The sequence below is a fragment of the Anolis sagrei genome, chromosome 1 (genome assembly GCF_037176765.1).
Source record: "Anolis sagrei isolate rAnoSag1 chromosome 1, rAnoSag1.mat, whole genome shotgun sequence".
Taxonomy (NCBI): Eukaryota; Metazoa; Chordata; class Lepidosauria; order Squamata; family Dactyloidae; genus Anolis; species Anolis sagrei.
In genome coordinates, this window is record NC_090021.1 from 59335828 (window position 1) to 59358556 (window position 22729).

The 22729-nt window shown below is 46.2% G+C and overlaps 1 protein-coding gene across 1 annotated transcript; it reads left to right on the top strand.

The window, feature by feature from the left end:
* Window positions 1–14953: 14953 nt before the first annotated feature.
* On the top strand, window positions 14954–21387 carry IRF2BP2 (interferon regulatory factor 2 binding protein 2). The gene is made up of 2 exons (XM_060753842.2): window positions 14954–16561; window positions 18691–21387. Exons 1-2 carry the CDS (start codon window positions 15511–15513, stop codon window positions 19395–19397), a joined length of 1758 nt encoding a protein of 585 aa, XP_060609825.2. The 5' UTR covers window positions 14954–15510; the 3' UTR covers window positions 19398–21387.
* The last annotated feature ends 1342 nt before the right edge of the window (window positions 21388–22729 follow it).

The window sequence follows — 22729 nt, forward strand, 5'->3', positions numbered from 1 at the left end:
TGGAATTTGGGGGAAATAGAATTGACATTTGGGAGTTGTAGTTGCTGGGATTTATAATACATCTAAAATCAAAGAATATTTTGAACCCTACCAACTGTAAGAATTGGGCCAAACTTCCCATACAGAACCCCCATGACCAATAGAAAATACAGTGTTTTCTGATGGTCTTTGGCGACCCCTCTGACACCCCCTCATGACCCCCCCCCAAGCTGTCCCGACCCCCAGGTTGAGAAATGCTGATCTAAGGCAAGGAGTAGCACACTTTATGTCTGTGTTCTACAGCACTCATCAACCCCATCCAGTTTGGCTGTGAACATGTACCTTTAAGAGTCCAGGACAAACTGGAAGCCACTTGTTGCCTTCACCTAATCCATATGTGCTGGGTTTTGTTTTTTTTTTTACTTATGTGAGCAATTTCCCATATTGAAAGATTGATTAATTATACTAAGGTTCTTCCAGTTCATGTTTCATTAAATCTTAATGAACAGATCAAATAATGTATGCGCTGTAGTATTTCACATACCAGATGTGTATCAGAACACCTCAGCAAAGGACCTAATGATAACATGGAATTTCTTAACCATCGGCATTTCTAGTGGAAGGTACAGCATTTAGATGCTTAGGGGTGAAAATCCAAATCCTGCCAGGTAAATATTATGCCCACAAGTTATGCAACAATTAACCACTTTATTGGATGACCTTCAGCTTAAGCTAAAATTAATAAGTAAATAAATAAATCATTTCCTCCACTGATGTAGTAAACTACAGCAGGGAACAATTTAGTTGTATATTTTCAAGGAGATTATAGGTGGGGAATAAAAACAAACATAAGACGCTATATACACTTTTTAGTTTTACCTACTGCACCTAGGAACAAAAGAATGCAATATACTTTATTGAAAAAGTATAGGCTCATCTGTCAGTCAATCCAAAATACTTTTGAATTAACTTGATTTCAATGAACTCTGTACTTGAACATACAAACATTATGTTCTGTTGAATACAGTAACACTTGTTTCCTTGTTAAAAGGTTGAAGAATCAGACTGTAGCCAGTGGTTCTCAACCTGTGAGTCCCCAGGTGTTTTGGCCTACAACTCCCAGAAATCCCAGCCAGTTTATCAGCTGTTAGGGTTTCTGGGAGTTGAAGGCCAAAACATCTGGGGACCCACAGGTTGAGAACCACTGCTAGGCTGATGTCACTATACTTGTTATGCTTATGTTTCCAGGACCACCAGCATTCTTCAAAGTCAGATTATAAGAACCTTTAAAATTTTTAAAGAAAGGTGGGGAATTAGGTTAAGCCCTCACCATAACACCTAGGTTCCTCCAGCAGGATTTCCCCCCTGTAACCTGGTTTTGCTTGTAATGTTTAGTTTGTTTCCAAATATATTAGTAGGAGTAGGAGTAATATTTCTAGCTCACTTTTTCTCTCTCAAGAAAGACTCATAGAATCATAGAATCATAGCATCATAGAAATGGAAGAGACCTTGTGAGCCATCCAGTCCAGGCCTCTGCCAAGGAGTAGGATTCAAAGCACCCCCGACAGTGGTTAACACTAAAAATCAAACAATGTTCCTTGTAAACTGCTATCTACTCTGTTGCTTTGTTCATAAAATAGATGAATTGTTCATCAGTACATCATAAAACAGTGATTTCCGTGTTCGATATATAAAAGGTAAAGGTTTCCTCTTGACATTAAGTCTAGTCGTGTCTGACTCGGGGTGGTGGTGCTCATCTCCATTTCTAAGCCGAAGATTCTGCATTGTCCATAGACGCCTCCAAGGTTATGTGGCCAGCATGACTGCATGGAGTGCCATTACCTTCCCGCAGAAGCGGTACCTATTGATCTACTCACATTTGTATGTTTTCAAACTGCTGGGTTAGCAGAAGCTGCGGCTAACAGCAGGAGCTCATCCCACTCCCCACATGCAAACTGCCAGCCTTTCGGTCAGCAAGTTCAACAGCTCAGCAGTTTAACCCACTGTGCCACCAGGGGGCCCTTATTTGGGATATAATGGTGGTGTTACCAAACCAAACTGTGACTCTTTTAAGCTCAGCAGAACTTGATGATTTCTCTGCCTGATGTGCCAGCATAACTGGATTTAGATAGGATGGGTAACTTGGATTTGGGTGCAGTGATGCAAGCACTATTTGCTTTTCTATCAAGACAGCAAAAAGGCATTTTTTGGAAAACAGTTCACATTATTCCATTTCTTTGAATTTGTGTGACCTGCAAATGTCATAATGCCATTCTTGGTTTCACATCCACACACACACACACATGCAATTTTTGTGCCATAGCACTTGACCAGGAGACATAATCTACTAAAGCCAGAATGGTGGGGTTTTGGAGAAGGATCTGGAATATGACAAACCAAGAGGCAACCGAGGGGCCAGAGCAAAGAACCAGGAAAGGCATTATTGATAAAATTCTATCTCTAGTGCCTTCAAAGTACAAGGATAGAAAGCCAAACTCTTAGCAGTTTCCTTACATTCACTAGATCTGAAGTTTGGTTTTGCTTTTCAAGTTTGTAAAAAGTTGGGCTAGCATTTCCTTCTGGGTCTGACCCATAGGGACTCTAGTTATTTCGACACTGTACTGTTTATGTGGAACTGGCCTAAACTTACTTTTGCTGCAGTTAGGAAAACAAATTAGTAATACAGGAACTCCCATACTGGAAACAGCTCAGCACTTCTGGCACAGGCCCTGAGAAAGTTTTGCCTTTGGCATGAAAGATTGAAAACTATTTGATAGAAGTGTGACCCTTCCGCCTTCAAGCTCTCTGAAGATCCAGAGAAACAGTCTTCTGCACTGAGGTCTTGCAGAGGTTGATACTGACAAAAACCACAAAAATCTCATTACAGAAACTTTAAAAATGAGTTTGTAAGTAACTTCAGCAATCTGTCTCATACTTTCAAAAACCAAATGCAGTGCTGTTGTTGCTACATGAGTCTCAACGGGAGGGGGGAACATACTCGTTTAATGAAAGCTTAATCAAAGAGCTTTACGAAATGAGCACATCTGCCAAGTAACGTTCTTAGTTCCTTGTTTTGCTTTTATTTTGAAATGCGTTTCCTGATAAATTCTTGGCGCTTTCCCATTTTCTGTTAGGCTTTTTTTGGTCTATTGAATTAATATATTTAAAGTTATGAGTAGAGACAGAGCTATGTCACATCAGGGTCACAGATTCCATAGCTTCCTGTTTATTTGTAAGAGGGTTTACAGAGGTTATTCCCAGACTCCCATTAGAAAAACAGAAAGCTGGGGGTCAAAGTCTCTTTTTTCAGATATCATGAAGTTTAAAATGTGAACACTGCATCTCTTTGTATTTCAAAATCGCAAACAACATTCAAGAGAATGGGATTGAGTTGGAGTTAGATTATAAGAGGAAATCCTTAACAATGCAGTTGTGAAGCGAGTTTCTTATTGATGACTGAGTAGTAGCTGCCAGGAATTGTAGCCCAGAATGCAGCTTTTTCCATCACATTCTTTAGATTTCCAAAGAAAGGTTGGACCAGCACTTATTGGGATACGCTAGACATGGGCTGCCTATAATAGAAAAATACTTATTTGGGTAGATTATTGTAAGCAGGAACCTCCAAGACATTTTCTCATGAAAACCTCACAGAGAGAAAATGGGAGCAGGGCAAACCAGGCTGATCCCATTCATCTAAAAGAGACCAGCTTGAAAACTTGCTGGTGGATTGAGTCCAAGAGCATCCCCTTCAACTCAGTGGCTGAATTGGTTTTCTTATTGAGCTCATCTGAGCAAAACAAATGGCATTCTAATCCTAACAATGTCTAAGCCTTAAGAAGGGGGCTCTATTTTCCTCTGGACAACTACATGAATAATTTGACGAGTCGTTTCACAATCCTTTTACTCCTGAGCCAAAGATATTACTTCAAAGCAGCCCACCACATCCTAACAAGAGGGAATGGAGCATTTCCTGCTATTTTAAAATGTATTTTAACTGAGTGGGAAGAACACAAAAAAAATACAGTGGAGTTTTGTTTTGTTCAAAAACAATTGAATTGAATGGTCCTTCCCAGTATTTGGAAAATAAGCTGGGAGTTTTAATCATAGACCCAGATACAAAAGGCAATTTGGTCCTCAAGTCTTATCCATCAAGACAGGCATATCACTGACGTATCTTCCTAGGTTTTCCTTCCCTGCAAATGTCTAATCTCATATATATATGAAGGCTGGGCTTCAGCACAGCTGGTTAATCACCAGCAGCAATAGATCATGCCAATCAAAAGGTTGGGAGTTCAAAGCCCGGGTCAGCACCCAACCTTCAGCCTTGCTCACTGTCCACCTAAGCAGTTTGAAAACAGCTGTGAGCTGTGAGTAGATCAATTAGACACCACTTAAGCAGGGAGGTATTTTACGGCACAATAAAAAGGGAATACCAGAAAATGCCAGCGATCAAAGAGAGGAGGAAGTCTGTGATCAAGGGCTCTTCGTCATAGAGGATGGAGAGACAGCACCCCCCTGTGGCCGGAATCGAACACAACCTCCAGGACGCAGATGTTGGGGAAAATGCTGACATATACCTCTATGTGTTGTCTGTCCTGTCTGTTTCATGGCACTGAATGTTTGCCATGTATGTGTTCTGCGATCTGCCCTGAGTCCCTTTCAAAGTGAGAAGGGCGGAATATAAATGCTGTAAATATAAATAAATAAATAATATAGGCTCCCTCAATAGTCAACAATGTATATGTATATCTATATCTATATGTATATGTGTAAGGGCTCCTCCAATAGCTAATTACACACACACACACCCCAATAGACTAAAGGTGTAGTGATTTGAGCACTGAACTATGACTCTGGGGACCAGTTTGAATCTCTGCTTGGCCACAGAAATCCATTGGGGCAAGTCACATTCTCTCGGGGCCCTTCCAAACAGCCATATAACTCAGAATATTAAGGCAGATTATCTACTATATCTGCTTTGAACTAGATTATCTGAGTCCACATGCAATCTAATCCAGTTCAATGTGGATTTTATATAGCTGTGTGTGGAAATGGCCTCAGCCTCGGAGGAAGGCAAAAGCAAACTCTTTTTGAACAAATTTTGCAATAAAGCCCTTGACAGGTTCACCTTAGGGTCACCATAAATCGGAAATAACTTGAAGGAACAAAACAGGTCACTATTACCCATATCTAATCCTTGATTAGGAATTGTGTAAATAAGCCAAGAATGGCCAGCACACAATTTTATGCTTTCATAACAAAATGTCCCAAGTGTGTTTGCTGTCCTTGCCATGTAGGTCAGTCTGTGCACTTTCAAATAATGTTATTCATGGCTGAGAAGTGATTTAAACAAATGGCTTTTGCTTTAGAGGAGGAGTTGCATTTCCTAACTGCCTAAGTACCCTGGAGACACCAGACCCTATCAGTTACTATCTGGGGAGATAAGCAGGGTCAGGCCTGACTAGTGCTTGGTAGAGAGAATGCTAGGAAATATTGCAACCTGGATACATATAGGCATATTGGGCTAACTGTTCTGCTAGTCTGATGGTGCATCCCCACAGCAGAACTAATGCAGTTTGATAACACTTAAGCTGCCATGGCTCAATGCTAAGGAATCATGAAAGTTGTATGTATTAATATATGTATTTGTGCCATATTTTAATCCTTGCACTATGTATGTTACACCTGTTAAGATAGTGTGCTTTAATGTATGCATTTTATGGTGATGTGTTTTAATTGTGTTGTGTCCCTCCTCAAGCTATGAGGAGAGGTGGGTAACAAATAAATATTATTATTATTATTAATTGAAAAGTAATTTTATTGTTGTGAAGTTGGATCCATTTATTAAAAATACATCTGATAAGTAATCAACCTGCTCTATACATATATCTATGTATACGTAAGTGTACACAGTTTTAGCTACAGATCTGAAGATTATTATTATTATTATTATTATTGATACACAAGATTAGTATGCAGCAAACAAAATTACTATTGGCTCACATGCTGGATACTTCCTAAGTGTTTAGCACTGTGTGATGTATTGGCGAATAATGCATGCATATCCAAGTACATTGGCCTTTTGCAGCTGACAGATGGTAATTTTTCAGCACCAATTGTTTTTAAGTGCAGGCCAAGGTCTTTAGGCACTGCACCCAGTGTGCCGATCACCACTGGGACCACCTTTACTGTCTTGTGCCAGATTATTATTATTATTATTATTATTATTATTATTATTGCAGTTTGAGGCACCAGCACTCTTTGATGGAGATGGCTAAAAGACTTTTAAAACTACAACTCCCATGATTCCATAGCAGTTAAAGTGGTATCAAAATGCCTTAATTGTATAGAGTAAATGCACCCTAAATAAATGGAATATGTTCATTGCACCTTATTTTATTAGGCATTTTTTTTTCATTTTAAATCCTCTCAAATAACGTAACTGATGCTGTGTACATAGGAATTCCACGGTCTTCCATCTTTGACATCTTGGCTAGAAGCACAATCCGAAGGCTGTTTTGCCTTTTTCCTGTGTTATGCAAGTCCTCCTAGAGGGCCCTGGTGAGATTACAGCCAGCCACAATTAGGTAAGCGTCCTCTCTATAGAAATATACTACTGTACAGTATTCCTAAATATAGAAGAATAACACACAACAGGGAAAAGCTTCAACGGGTTAAGCTCCAAAGACGTGATTCAGTTCAGTTTAGGTTGAGGAAAGCAACACACTCCTAACAAAAACAAAGGGGCAGCCTTGTTTAACTTCCAGAATTTATGACCGGCCCCCGCCCGGCTCAGGTTATATCAGGAAATATCAGGTTTCTGGGGGAGAAAAAGGACAAGGTTGCAAGAAATGAACATGTTTTTTTGCTCAGGCAGAATGTGTGTGTGTATGCGAGTGGCTAAATGTTGTTTATGAACTTAGAAACTAGAGCCTGACTTTTGTTATCCGTTCATAAAGGATGGGTACATTTGTAGTGCAGCATTAATGCAGTTTGATCTTACTTTAACTGCCTTGTGGGTCAGTTTGGGTGTTTTTTTTCCGTGTCAGGAGCGACTTGAGAAACTGCAAGTCGCTTCTGATGTGAGAGAATTGGCCACCTGCAAGGTTGTTGCCCAGGGGATGCCCGGATGTGTTAGCCTCCTGTGGGAGGCTTCTCTCATGTCCCTGCATGGGAAGCTGGGGCTGACAGATGGGAGCTCACCCCATCTTGCGGATTCGAACCGCCGACCTTCAGGTCTTCAAGTCAGCAGTTGAGCTAGCACAAGGGTTTAACAAATTGCACCACCATGGCTCCTTTGTGGCTCAGTGCTATGGAAGGAAGGGAGTTTGCTAAGACACCATTTGGGAGTTTGCTAAGACACCATTTGGAAGAGGAGGCTAAAGGCTTCGTCATATTATTTATTAACTTACTTCATTTATATACCGCTTTTCTCACCCCGGGAGGCGGGGGGGGGGGGCAGAAACCAGACGGACGGACGGACGGACTCAAAGTGGTTTCCAACATATTTACGGCAAAATTCAATACATGAAAACAAAACATGGAAACCCAACATAAAACAACAGTAACATAAAACTATCAATTAAATCATAAAATGCAACAAGGGATTAAAAACATATTAATATAAACATTAAAACCACATGATTCAAGAGCATGGTCCAGGCTGTCCCAGTATCAATTAACAATTGCCCATAATCTGTGTTCGTTTCTTGTCCCGCTTACTGCCCTTGGTTCCACAGCCATGTTTTTGCTTTCTTTCTGAAGGCCAAGAGGGAGGGTGCTGATCTAATTTTATTTGGGTTGGCGCTCCATAGATGAGGGGCCACCACTGAGAGGGCCCTGTCTCTTGTCCCCACCAGTCACGCCTGCGAAGGAGGCAGGACCAATAGCAGGGCCTCCCCGGGCAATCTTAGAGGGAGAAATGTTTGGACAGGTAAGCTGGGCCGGAACCATTTAGAGCTTTATAGGCCAGTGGTTCTCAACCTGAGGGTCCCTAGGTGTTTTGGCCTACACCTCCCAGAAATCTCAGCCAGTTTGCCAGCTGTTAGGACTTCTGGGAGTTGAAGACCAAAACATCTGGGGACCTACAGGTTGAGAACCATGGTTATAGGCTAGCACTTTGAATTGTGCTTGGTAGCAGACTGTCAGCCAGTGGAGCTGGTGTACCAGGGGGTTGTGTGCTCCGGTGAAGAATCTGGCTGCCGCAAGTTGGACCATTTCGAGCTTCCGAACAGTCTTCAAAGGCAACCCCAGATAGAGCGTATTGCAGTAGTCTATTAAAGATGTAACTAGAGTGTGGACTACCATGGCCAAGACATACTACAGTTCCCATAGCACTGAGCCATGGTGATTAAAGTGAAGTCAAACTGCTTCCATGTTTCTGTATAGATGCATGCAATGTTATGAAAGGAAAATCTTAAAAGGTTCCTGCTCCTTTGTCCTCTTTCCCTCCCTTTTATCTCTTCATAAACAGTTCACATCGGTCACAACTTTCTCCGTGTTCAAACACGCTGTTTCTCTTGGCTCGTCACCCACATTTTGCGATTTCTCCCTTTCTGCAAAGAACCTGGAGGCGAAGGAGGGGGAGAAAAAAATAATAAAAATAAAAAGGGCACCGCAGTACGTGACTAAAACATCCGAACTTCCTCTTTCATAAGCCGTCACATGATGGAAGCAATTACAATTCCAGCCTTGTCTCTATGAATTGCAGGCGCATTGCCTCACCCTAGAAACCAGATTTTTTTTAAATATATGTGTGTGTGTGTGTGATGTGTGTTGGAAAGGCTCCAGCTTCCTTCTAGAGAAAGAACCAGGGCAGTGGGTGGGAGATGAAAACAAAGCCCTTGTTTACTAAGTACACAGCTTCTTCGGGAGGGGGAAAAATAAAAACAGAAGAATGCCGAAGCTGACAAAAAGGAAGTCGATAGAAAAGACTCACACACAACACACACACATGGCATGGCAGCTTTGAAACCGAAAGGGACGAAAGGGATATTAATCCGACAACACATGTGTCAAAGGCAAAGCCTGAGGGCCGAATCTGGCCCGCTGTGTCATTTTATGTGGCCCTCCAGGTGCTGGATTACAGCTGCTGCATTACTCGTCATTCAGACATGATTACTGCTGCTGGGAGTTGTGATACAGAAAAATCTGGGTGCTGCAGGCGTTCTGGACTGCAACTCCCACCATTCCTAACACAGCCTCGGGCCCCTTCCTTTCCCCCCTCAGCCGCTTAAGCCTTTTGGACTTCGAGTCCCACCATTCCTAACAGCCTCGGGCCCCTTCCTTTCCCCCCTCAGCCGCTTAAGCCTTTTGGACTTCGAGTCCCACCATTCCTAACAGCCTCAGGCCCCTTTCCTTTTCCCCCTCAGTTGCTTAAGCCTTTTGGACTGCAACTCCCACCATTCCTAACAGCCTCAGGCCCCTTCCTTTCCCTCCTCGGCTGCTTAAGCCTTTTGGACTGCAACTCCCACCATTCCTAACAGCCTCAGGCCCCTTCCTTTCCCTCCTCGGCTGCTTAAGCCTTTTGGACTGCAACTCCCACCATTCCTAACAGCCTCAGGCCCCTTCCTTTCCCCCTCAGCTGCTTAAGCCTTTTGGACTTTAACTCCCACCATTCCTAACACAGCTTCAGGCCCCTTCCTTTCCCCCTCAGCTGCTTAAGCCTTTTGGACTGCAACTCCCACCATTCCTAACAGCCTCAGGCCCCTTCCTTTCCCTCCTCGGCTGCTTAAGCCTTTTGTACTGCAACTCCCACCATTCCTAACACAGCTTCAGGCCCCTTCCTTTCCCCCTCAGCTGCTTAAGCCTTTTGGACTGCAACTCCCACCATTCCTAACAGCCTCAGGCCCCTTCCTTTCCCTCCTCAGCTGCTTAAGCCTTTTGGACTGCAACTCCCACCATTCCTAACACAGCCTCAGGCCCCTTCCTTTCCCCCTCAGCCGCTTAAGCCTTTTGGATTTCAACTCCCACCATTCCTAACAGCCTCAGGCCTCCTTCTTTTTCCTCTTCAGCCAATGAAGCCTTTTGGACTTCAACTCCCACCATTCCTAACAGCCTCAGGCCCCTTCCTTTCCCCCCTCAGCCGCTTAAGCCTTTTGGACTTCAACTCCCACCATTCCTAACAGCCTCAGGCCCCTTCCTTTTCCCCCTCAGCCGCTTAAGCCTTTTGGACTTCAACTCCCACCATTCCTAACAGCCTCAGGCCCCTTCCTTTTCCCCCTCAGCCGCTTAAGCCTTTTGGACTTCAACTCCCACCATTCCTAACAGCCTCAGGCCCCTTCCTTTTCCCCCTCAGCCGCTTAAGCCTTTTGGACTTCAACTCCCACCATTCCTAACAGCCTCAGGCCCCTTCCTTTTCCCCCTCAGCCGCTTAAGCCTTTTGGACTTCAACTCCCACCATTCCTAACAGCCTCAGGCCCCTTCCTTTTCCCCCTCAGCCGCTTAAGCCTTTTGGACTTCAACTCCCACCATTCCTAACAGCCTCAGGCCCCTTCCTTTTCCCCCTCAGCCGCTTAAGCCTTTTGGACTTCAACTCCCACCATTCCTAACAGCCTCAGGCCCCTTCCTTTTCCCCCTCAGCCGCTTAAGCGCCTGAGGGGGGTAAAGGAAAGGCCCTGAGGCTGTTAGGAATGGTGGGAGTTGCAGTCCAAAACACCTGCAGGGTCCAAGTTTTCCCAGGCCTGAACTAGATCAGTTTTACAGTAAGGACAGCTCTGATTCTGGAAATTCCCTTTGGGAGCAGCTGTGTCATGTAAGCAGGTCTGAGAGGAGGAAAAAAACACAGAAGGTGTTAACCAGGGGCTGTGATATTATGATTATTTTTTAGGAACAGGTTTGTTCATGTGATGTCTAGTGAGATCATGAAAATCTAGGGCGGTGTTCTCTCTTTCTCTCTCTTGCCTTTCTCCCTCCCTCTTTCCTTTCCGCTTCATTAGGAAAGGCTGTTCAAACAACAATGACTGCGTTTGGAATAGCAACGAGGCAGAAACGTCAGCAAGATTCCTTTCTCTCTTTCCCTCCCTCTTTGCCCATCCAGAGGCAAAGATAAGCATCTGCACTCTGCTCTTCCAGCTCACAACCAGTTCCATCCAGTTCAAAGGGGGAGTGCTTTACATACACACACATTCAGTACATTTTTCTCACCCTTTACCTTTTATTAATTTCTTTTCCCCAGGATGAAATAAGTGGGTGTCAAGTTGTATTTATTCTACAGTGTTAAGATGGCTCTTTAAAACCATCAACCGTTGCTTAGGAACGTGAGAATGTAAAGCGTGTCGTTCAGGCTCCCGTGCAATGAGTCCACAGCCAACCCTAACCTGTGCTTTTGCTTTTGGAAATGCTAATCAAGCCAGGACTACAAAGGCTACTTTAAAGAGATGTATTGTTGTGTGTTTTCCAGGCTGTATGGCCATGTCCCAGGAGCATTCTCTCCTGACATTTCGCCTGCATCTATGGTAGGCATCCTGAGAGGTTGTTGAGTGTTTTCTGGGCTGTAGGGCCATGTTCCAGAAGCATTCTCTCCTAACGTTTCACCTGCATCTATGGCAGGCATCCTGAGAGGTTATGAGGGCTTGTTGTGTGTTTTCTGGGCTGAATGCCCATGTTACAGAAGCATTCTCTCCTGACATTTTGCATGCACCTATGACAGGCATCCTCAGAGGTTGTGATAGATTGTTTTGTGTTTTTCCGGGCTGTATGGCCATGTACAAGAAGCATTCTCTCCTGACTTTTCACCTGCATCTACGGCAGGCATCCTCTGAGGTTGTGGTAGGTTGTTGTGTGCTTTCTGTGTTCCAGAAGCATTCTTTCCTGACGTTTCATCTGCATCTAGGGCAGGCATCTTCAGAGGTTGTGAGGGGTTGTTTTGTGTGTTTTCCAGGCTGTATGGCCATGCTCAAGAAGCATTCTCTCCTGACGTTTCGCCTGCATCTATGGTAGGCACGCTGAGCGGTTGCGAGACCTCACAACCTCTGAGGATGCCTGCCATAGATGCAGGCGAAACGTCAGGAGAGAATGCTGCTGGAGCATGGCCATACAGCCCGGAAACACACACAACAACCCAATGCTAATCAAGTCAGGACTGCAAAGGAGTTGCAGCAGAGGCAAATCGGTTTCTGGGCGGCTGCCTCTGCCAACACAGTGTTTTGTATTGTTTTTAAAAAATTGGGAAAGGTAAATCCGCCACATGCCAAAACCGTCTTTCCTGAGGCCTGGTTGCAAAGAAGGCGCGGCGCGGAATCATTGCCAACGCCAAGCACGCGGGAGGACACGCTAAAGCGCTTTGTTTGTTTGTTGCAGTTGTTTGACCCGACTCGGCCGCCGTAGCCTGCAAAAACTGCCCATGCTATCTTAAGTAAAAGTTAAGCCTGCGAGGGAGGGAGCGCCGCGCGCCCAGAAATAGCAGCAAAGGGGCGGGGCTTGAAGGCTGTGACGGCGCTGGCCGCAGCTCGCTCTCTCTCTCTCCCCCCCCCTGTCTCTCTCTCTCGTCCCTGGAATGTGCATTTCGCTTAACAAGGCTTCGAGTGCCAATGGCATAGAGTCACGTCCCCGACTGCGCATGCGCAGGCCGGAGGAGCCCTTGGACCAAAATGCAAACGTCAGAAACTCGCCTCCTTTTTTCCCTCCCTCCCTTTGTAACCTACATAACTCAGCAGCCGCCGCCGCCGCAATAATAATAATAGTAGTACTGTGGGAATGGTGACCTAGGCGGCAGTTTTCGGGGAGCGGCTGGCTCTTGTGTTTACGCAGCACAATCCCCAGGGCGCACGCAGGCAGTGAAGCGGGATCGCCGCTGGTTCACGCGTCTCGTGTGAACGGGAAAGGGGGCGAAAGCGTGGGCGAAAGCGTGGTTCGCGAAAAGGCCTTACTGGTGCATTATTCAAACTGTTATGTTTATTCATATCATGATCTGATCACCATACTCAATATATCCCATATGCACGGGGGTATTGCGGTAATGATACAAAAGGTTTGCTAGGCTAGACCCTCTTTCACTCAGACTCAGCCCCCCCCCCGAAACTCAGCCCTCCCCAACCCCCCCCCCGAAAAAAATCAGCCCCCCCTCCCCCGAAACGAAATCCTGGCTGCGGGCCTGGTGGGGAGGGTGGGAAAGAGGGGGAAAGGGCCGCCTGGGGTTAGGCTCTGCACCAGAAACACCATGTTTATGAGTTGCACTTACTTTTAATGGGGTTTCTCTAGAGTAGGCACGGGCAATCCTGGGCCCTCCCACGAGGTGTTTTGGACTGCAACTCCCACCATTCCCAACAGCCTCAGGCTTAAGCGTCTGAAGGGAAAATGGAAAGGGCCCGAGGCTGTTAGGAATGGTGGGAGTTGTAGTCCAAAAAGCCTGGTGGGAGGGCGTAAGTTTGCCTATTCATTTACAGTATTTCTATTTTTTGTAATACAGTATTTCTATTATATTTCTGTATACTATTTCTATATTATATCCCATGTCTTTATTTATTTATTTACAGTATTGATATCCCTTGTATTACATTCTATGTCTTTAATTACAGTATTGATATTCCTTGTATTACGCTATTGATATTCCTTGTATTATATTCCATACCTTTATTTATTCATTTATTTACAATATTGATATTCCTTGCATTGTTGTTCATTCGTACAGTCATTTCCAACTCTTCGTGACCTCATGGACCAGCCCATGCCAGAGCTCCCTGTCGGCCGTCACCACCCCCAGCTCCTTCAAGGTTAAGTCAGTCACTTCAAGGATACCATCCATCCATCTTGCCCTTGGTCGGCCCTCTTCCTTTTTCCTTCCATTTTCCCCAGCATCAGTCCTCTCTAAGCTTTCCTGTCTTCTCATGATGTGGCCAAAATACCTCATCTTGGCCTCTAATATCCTTCCCTGCAATGAGCAGTCGGGCTTTATTTCCTGAAGTATGGACTGGTTGGATCTTCTCGCAGTCCAAGGCACTCTCAGAACTTTCCTTCAGCACCACAGTTCAAAAGCATTTATCTTCCTTTTGTAATTCCTTGTATTACAGTATTTATATTCCTTGCATTGATATTCCTTGTATCCCATGCCTTTATTTATTTATTTATTTATTTATTGTATTTATATTTCTTGTATTGATATTCCTTATTATATTCTATGCCTTTATTTATTCATTATTTTCAGTATTGATATTCCTTGTATTTATGTTCCTTGTATTATATTCCATGCCTTTATTTATTTACAGTATTGATATTCCTTGTATTACCGTATTTATATCCCTTGTATTTTTATGCCTTGTATTATATTCCATGCCTTTATTTATTCATTTACAGTATTTATATTCCTTGTGTTATATTCCATTTACAATATTTATAATCCTTGTAGTACAGTATTTCTATTCCTTGTATATATATTCCATGCCTTTGTATTATCAATGGAGAAGCCGTCAAACCATTGTTTCTGAAGGTGCGAACGTGAAAAATGCATGCTGAAATCTGAATTAAAATCAGGAAGTCGAATGGTCACCTAGATTGCTGTTGTTTTTTTTCAAAGGGCGGCCATTGAAGAATCCCAAAACCTGACGTGAAGCCACATACACACACATGCAATTGAAGTATCCCAATACCACACAGATACATTTATTTATCTTGTCAGGGGCAACCAGACCACACAGATACATGCAAAATGGCAAAAAAAAGACATGCAAAAAGGAATTTCCCCATCCATGGCACTCGCATTGAGGGCGAGGAACCCCCCCCCCCCCCCACACACACACACACACCTTGGCCTCCATTCACACGCGAGAGCCCTTTTCCCTCCCAAGGAATCGCCCGAAAATAAATACAGATACATACAAAATGGCAAAAAGAGGGACATGCAAAAAGGAATCTCCCCAATCCTGGCATCCGCATTGAGGGCGAGGAAATTTTCCCCCCACCTTGGCCTCCATTCACACGCGAGAGCCCTTTCCCGTCCCTCCCTCCCTTTCCTCCTTCCCTCCCTCCCTTTCCCCGGTGCTGACTCGGAGAGAGAGCTGGTTATTCTCGCAGCCCTTGTTGTCTTGGCAGAAGTTCAATGAGCAGCAGGAGGAGGAAGAGAGGGAGAGGGAGGGAAGGAGGAGGGAGGGAAACGGCGAGGGGGAGAGCCTAGTACGCATGCGCTCCTGGGCACTGTCGAAGAATCGAGTCACTGGAGCAGCGAGAACGCACTCAGCGGCGGCGGCTCGTGGAGTCCCCGCCCCAGCAGCGCGAGAAAGAGAGAGAGAGAGAGAGAGAGAAGGAGCGTCTGGGCAGCGCGGTGGTAGTAGAGAGAGAGAGAGAGAGTGAGCGAGCAAGCAAGCGCGAGCCACGAAAGGAGAGCACGAGCCGCGAAGGAAGAGCGCGAGGCCCGGGCGATGCGGTAGCGGAGGAAAGGCGTTTTTGCCAAGGAGCGACGGCGCGGCTGCTTTTCCGGCGGGAGCAGAGGAGGCTGCTGTTGCAGGGAGAGGAGGAGGAGGAGGAGAAGGAAGGCGAGGCCCGTGCTCGCTGCCGCTGGCTGTGCTGCTGCTGCTGCCGCCCCCGGGTCCCGCGGCCATGTCTTCCGCGGCGGTGGCGGTCTCGGCCGCCTCCCGCCGCCAGTCGTGCTACCTCTGCGACCTTCCCCGCATGCCCTGGGCCATGATCTGGGACTTCACGGAGCCCGTCTGCCGCGGCTGCGTCAACTACGAGGGCGCCGACCGGGTGGAGTTCGTCATCGACACGGCGCGGCAGCTCAAGCGGGCCCACAGCTTCCAGGAGGCGCGCGGGGGAGGGGGCGGCGGCGGGGGAGCGGGCCCCCAGCAAGGCCCCCACGCCAAGGCCCCGCCGCCCCCTCCGCCGCCGCCCCCGCTCAGCGCCAAGGAGATGCACTCCGCCGCCGTGGCTGCCGCCGCTGCCGCCGCCGCTGAGGCCGCCTCCCGCGGGGGGCCTCCGCCGCACGAGCGCTACGCCCTGGCCGCCGCCGCCTCAGAGCGGGCCCCACCGCGCCTGGGCCCCGAGTACGGCGGGCGGCAAGTCAACGGCATCCTGGTGCCCAACGGCTTCCCCAAGCCCGAGGAGCCGCCCGAGCTGAACCGCCAAAGCCCCAACCCGCGGAGGACCACGCACGCCGTGGCGCCCACCCTGGTGCCGCTCATGAACGGCGCCGCGCTCCCCGGGCTCAGCAGCCGCGCCGCCGCCTCCTTGGCCGCCATCACCGGGCCGCCGCTGCAGGTCTCCGTGGCGGCGGGAGAAGGCGCGCCTCCGCACAAGAGGCCCGGCTCCGTCTCTTCCTCTTCCTCCTCCTCCTCGTCTTCCTCGGGAGGCGACGCCGACAAGGACAAGGGCCCTGCCTCGCAGCGGGGCTCCGTCGAGGGCCTGGAGGCGCTGGAGGGCAAAGGCCGCGGCGGGGGCTCCGAGCAGGAGTGGCTGGGGAAGCCCAAGACCGTGCGGGACACGCTCCTGGCCCTGCAGCACGGCGGACACGCCGTCCCCTACGAGGGCAAGTTCAAGAAGGAGCCCGGCCTCGCCGCCGCCGCCGCCGGAGCAGCGCCACCAGGAGCAGCAGCAGGAGGAGGAGCAGGAGGGCGGCTGCTGGGCTACGAGGGCAACGGCGCCAAGGCCTCCGGTGAGTGGCCAGGAAGACGGGCCAAGAGGAAGGAAGGGGTGCTGAGGTGGCCCAAGCGGTCTCGGCACCCCCCCTCTCTCCCCCTCCCTCCCCCTTCCTTTCTTCCCACCCCCTCCCTCACGTTCATTCCTTCTTTCCCTTTCCTTCCATCATTCCTTCCTTCTCTTTCTTCCTTTCCCTCTCTCCCTCCTTTTCCTTTCTTCCTTCTCTTTCTTCCCTTCTTCTCCTTTCTTTCCTTCTTTTCCTCCTTTTCTTCCCCCTCCCTCCCTGCCTTCCTTCTTTTCCTCTTTTCCTTCTCTCTCTCCCCCTTCCCTCCATTTTCTTCCTTCCCTCCCTCCCCTTCCTTCTTCCCCACTCCCTCTTTTCCTTCCCTTCCTTTCCTTCCTTCCTTTCCCTCTCTCCCTCCTTTTCCTTTCTTCCTTCTCTTCCTTCCCTTCTTCTCCTTTCCCTCTTTCTCTCTCCCTTCCCTTTTTTTCCTCCTCTCCCTCTCTCTCCCTTCTCTTCTTTCTTCCCTCCCTCCCTCCCCTTCCTTCGTTTATTAGCTTTCTTTCCCCCTTTCCTTCCTTCCTTCCTTCCTTCCCTCCCTCTCCTTCCTTTCTTCTTTCCTTCCTCCCTGAGTCATCCATGTTACGTTTCCAGCAGGCACCAGGAAGTAGTGCTGAAATGGCCACCCTGGTTCTGCATTTTCTGCTCAACAGAGAACGAGGGGAGGGGTCTCCCTTTCTTTCTGCCAACTGCTCCCCTCCTTTTCCTTCCCAGCCATTTTTCTTCATAGTATTATCTGCTTCTCCTTATGGCACAAGGACGTTGAAATGCACCATTACGTATCGAACACGTTGCATTTCTTCAAAGCACATGCTAGGGCAGGCATGGGCCAACTTGGGCCCTCCCTCCAAGTGTTTTGGACTGCAACTCCCCCCATTCCTAACAGCCTCAGCCCCTTTCCTTTTCCTCCGCTTAAGTGGCTGAGAGGGGAAAGGAAAGGACCTGAGGCTATTAGGAATGGGGGGGAGTTGCAGTCCAAAACACTTGGAGGGAGGGCCCAAGTTGGCCCATGCCTGCGCTAGGGCATACACATAAAATATATGGGTCCAAAGTAACGTTTGAATGGAAAGAAGTGGGTCCCTCCCTCTCAGTGCAGGAAAGGGAGCTGGGGTCGCCATTTCAGCACCACTTCCTGGTGCTGGAGTGTGGTTTGTACTTCAGAGGCTGGAAACATAACATGGATGATGACTCAGGAGCCGAGGGAGGCTTTCCCCCTCCCCCCCCCCCAGGCCCCAGCCTCCTTCTTGGGGAAAGGGCCCCATTGAGGCTCCCAGAGGTGTTTTGCAGAAGGCTGGGGAGCAGGGTGCCATCTCTGGAGTCGCCCCTCACAGGTTGCCAGGCTTTTCTCTCTGGACGTAGCCGGGCATTCCCTGCCCGTTGCTGCGTGCTCTCAAGTGGGTCACACGTATTGGATGTGGTGCCCTGCCCTGCCTTTGAGCCTGGATGTGTTTCCAGGGAGTGGAAGATTACAAGGCAGAGAGCGAGCGAGCGGCCATTTGGCCGAGGGCCCGCGTGGGAGGGGGGAGTACAGTGTGGGTGCCTTTGGATGCATCCCGTACTGTAGCGTAAGCACTGGCGGCACGGCGTGTTCACTTGCCTTGCAGCTGCTGATCCACAGCCCCAGATAAGCTGAAGTCACTCAGGTTGTTGGGTTGGGTTTTTTTTTTAAGCTGGTTTTATCTGCTTGCGTTGGTGAGCAACATGGCCTGCGTCCAGCCACTTACTGGGGCTGAGCTACCCATCATGAGCCGGTTTTCACGCCTGTCTTTCTGCAACCTTATCACCTCTCCTAGGAGCCCCCGGTGGCGCAATGGGTTAAACCCTTGTGCCGGCAGGACTTCTGACTGAAAGGTTGGCAGTTTGAATCTGAGAAGTGGGGTGAGCTCCTGTCTGTCAGCTCCAGCTTCTCATTCGGGGATATGAGAGAAACCTCCTACAGGATGGTAAAACATCCGGGTGTCTCCTGTGCAATGTCCTTGCAGACAGCCAATTATCTCACACCAGAAGTGATTTTCAGTTTCTCAAATTGCTCCTGGCATGAAAAAAAAATCATCTCTCCTTATTTTCCCCCCCTGTCTGTACAGGAGCACGGGCTGCCAGGAAAAGAAAGCCTTCCCCAGAGCCGGAAGGGGAAGCTGGGCCTCCTAAAATCAACGGAGAGGCACAGTCATGGCTCCCGACCTCCTCAGAAGGGATGAAGATCCCGATGGGGGCCCCCTCCTTCATGTCCCCACCGCCGCCCACCGCCTCGCCACATTCCAACCGGACCACGCCGCCCGAGGCAGTCCAGAACGGCCAGTCCCCGATGGCTGCGCTAATTTTGGTTGCGGACAATGCCGGGGGCAACCACGCTTCCAAAGATGCCAACCAGGTGCACTCCACCACCAGAAGGAATAGCAGCAGCCCGCCCTCCCCGTCCCCCATGAACCAAAGGCGGCTGCCCAGGGAGGTGCCCAGCCAAGGGGGGAATGCCGGCGGGATGGAGCCCGTGCACCCGGCCAGCCTCCCAGACTCCTCTCTGGCCGCAAGCGTCCCCCTGTGTTGCACTCTGTGTCACGAGCGCCTAGAAGACACCCACTTTGTGCAGTGCCCCTCCGTCCCCTCCCACAAGTTTTGCTTCCCTTGCTCCAGACAGAGCATCAAGCAGCAAGGCGCCAATGGGGAAGTGTATTGCCCCAGTGGGGAGAAGTGTCCCTTGGTGGGCTCCAATGTCCCCTGGGCCTTCATGCAGGGCGAGATCGCCACCATTCTCGCAGGAGACGTGAAGGTGAAAAAAGAGAGGGACTCCTGACTTTCCCAGTTTCTCACTGCAACATCACCTTTAACCTGAAACTGCTCAAATTGTATAAATATCTATAAATACCTATAAATACCTATATATATATATATATTATATATATATATATCTCCAAGACAAGGGAAATGTAGACTTCATAAAAACATGGCTGTATAATTTTGATTTCTTTTTTTTAATACATTGTGTTTCTATATTTTTTTTGAAGACAAAAAGGTATGTACTTACTTACGGCAACTTTTGTTTTGGTTATAGCAGTTATTTGTTGTGCTTCCTTGGTGACAGTTACTGTTCAGTGTAGGCTGTGACTTGGCGCTGCTTTTTTTAGAGAGCACTTGACGAATCAGAAATGCTTTTAGCTGTAATTGTATGCACTTGGTTTCCCCCTTACTTTCTTTTTTTAAAGATGCCAAATACATCTTCTGACATTGTAAAGCTCGCCTTACTGTCTGTGGCCCCTTATTTTTTTGCTCATACTCATTTGTGTTGGAGTCTTAACAGGTTTTAGAGACAACATGGAACATCTCCCTGGTTCATTCCAAAGACAAGTCAGAAAATACAAAGGATTTCACTTGGAAACATAGTTTCCCCGTCGCTGCGAAAATGCTTTGCATCTGAGGAGGCAGATTGGAAAAGGAAGTTGCTTTCAGAGTATTATGCTAAATGAGGCACAATTATGTTAGGGATTGGGAGGTTAGTTTCCCTCCCTTAAAGACAAGAGTTGATCATAGTTCATGTGGTTGGTTGTAAGGTTGCAAAACTGCATTATTTCTCCCATTATGTGATGCTTTTGCAGGATTTTTGTGATAAGTTCTAATTTTTGTCTAACAGTGCATTGATGCAGACAGAGTAACACAACTATACTTTTTCACAGACCTATGCCTTTTCAGCTCATTCAGCATGGTCATTCCTGTCGTAAACATGTGGAAAGGTTTGGCGTAGTTTGCTTTATTATTATTATTAAAAAGCCCAAACGTTTAATACAATGCAGGTGAATTGATTTTATTTCTCACTTAAAGCATCGTACTGTTGATACTGTTCCTGCTTCTGACATCACGTTCCCAGGTAGTGGCAGGAAACCGTGTGGTGATGTGCAGGTTTTCCATGTTTTGCCTATGTCTTGGCAGCAGAGAGATTAATGGAAATTTCTGCCTGAAATTTCGTAATGCATGTGTTGAACAGGAAACGACTCTGTTCATATTTAAATGAGCAACCTGGGATTTACATTAACTTCAGTTTCATGTAGGCATGCCTTGCCTTTTTTTTTTGTTACGTTCACAAATTCTTTTGTAAAAATACTGTTTTGATCACTCTGCTTTTGTTTGTTTTGCATCAGAAAGCACACGTTTTTAATCAATAAATCATCAGTTACTAGAAATAGCCAAACCTTGCTGTAGTGCTTCTGTGATGTTTACAGTTGTGTTAGCAACACTGCTGTGTGCAACCCGTTGTGTTGAATGTTCATATGGTCATAAGTAATTCTCAGAACGATGGTTTTATGGTCCCCGTTTCTGTGGCAAAACACTATACATTTTTGATGTTGAGAGAATGTTCAACTGAGTTTTAACTGATGCTGTTGGGTCAGACTGTTCTTAAGTGTTAATGTTCAGACTGCTCTTTAATGCAGAATAGATTTTGGTAGATCTTTGAAAATGGTCATTACATTTGAAAATCCAAACTGCACATGCACAGTAATTTTTATTTTTTATTTTTTGGAGTGTTTTAATGAGTACACCCACTAGCATTGTGTTCCATATTACAGGTCAGTGTAATATTAAATAACAAGATTTGCATGATAAACCAATTCAGTACTCTTTAAAATGATAGAAATACATATAGTACAGACTGGTGTCTTATGTAAACACATGTTTAGACAGTTTGAAAGAGGAAAAAACGCACATATATACAACTGTAAAGGATTCTTTGGAACCACTATAGTCTGTGGAAATATGTATTAGGCACTTTATTAAAATTGGATTTGAATTGATAGATGGTAATAAGTTCTTAAGAATCTCTTTGACATAATACCTCATGTATTATACCAATTTGTATGGAGAATTTGCATTCTAGGTAAAACAATATCCTTGCTTTTAAAAAAAATTCTTGGAAAGTTGGTTTGGTGTCTTGGCATGCAGTTCAGACTTGAGCTTATAATGAGGTGGAATGATAATAAATTCTTCCCTGCTAATGCTATTTGGGCATGCCAAAGTATTGAGAGGCATTTGATCTAGATCTCCAACAAAAACCCTTTTATTTACACTTATATCCTAAAATAAGTGTCTTCATATATTGTAGCCCAGTAATACCACTGTATGTTCTTTAACGTAGCTTAAGTAGTGGGAAAGGTTAGGCCTTGTCATATCATGTGATGACAGCTGGAACATATTCAAAGCTCTGTATCTGGTCAACAAATCCCTGTGAAGGTTACCTACTGGTTCTAACACAAATTATGCATCCACAATGCAGAAATGTCACAAACTAGGACACAGTCTTCCCATTTCTTTCCATTTCTATCGGGCTTAGTATAACCCCCCTCCCTCCATATTTCTTGATAAGTTTATGCCATCACCTCAATAGATCACTATATATTTACCATATGTTTCCTTGACTACAAAGACTTTTAAGTGCTTTAGCTGCAACAGTACTACCATTAATCTCTGATAAAAATGCAAACTTTTGACTCCACTGCACGTAAGGTGAACTTGGTTGTTCATTTCAGTGAAGTCGGGCTTTGCAACTTTACTTTTTTGAAGTTTTTAATGGTGATAATTTGTATAGCAATAAAGCAAAACAACAAACATTGTTTTAATGGAGTGTGATGGTTGAAATCTCACCTTCATTATACTTTCAATTTACTTTTGTTGAACTATCACCTGCACTATGCTTTCACTGTTTATAGTTGCTAAACTAACACATTACTATTTTTACCTATTATTTTTTATCTTTTGCATTAAATAAAGTGAAATTAGGAGCTTTAAACATGTTCTGTGAGTGAACTCTTTTTTAATACCTTTTAAATTTAAATGAATACTGCAGCTACTGAGGTGTACACACCAGCCAAATCAACTGGGATTTTTTTTATTCCAACATCCTCCTTCTGTTATAAAAGAAACATTAAGGGAAGAACAGAAAAAGTGTAACCTTAGAGTGAAGTAATTTTGTGTCATGTCTACGGTTACAATATGCTGCCCATCAAGAGTTCCAGACACAAAGAATTATAAAAGGGAACGCTCTGGAAATTAGTGATATCCTTGTGTAAGAGACTCAAGCAGCATACCTGACCAAATTGAATTTAGGAAAAGGTTTATTTGCAGTGGTTGTCCCAATGA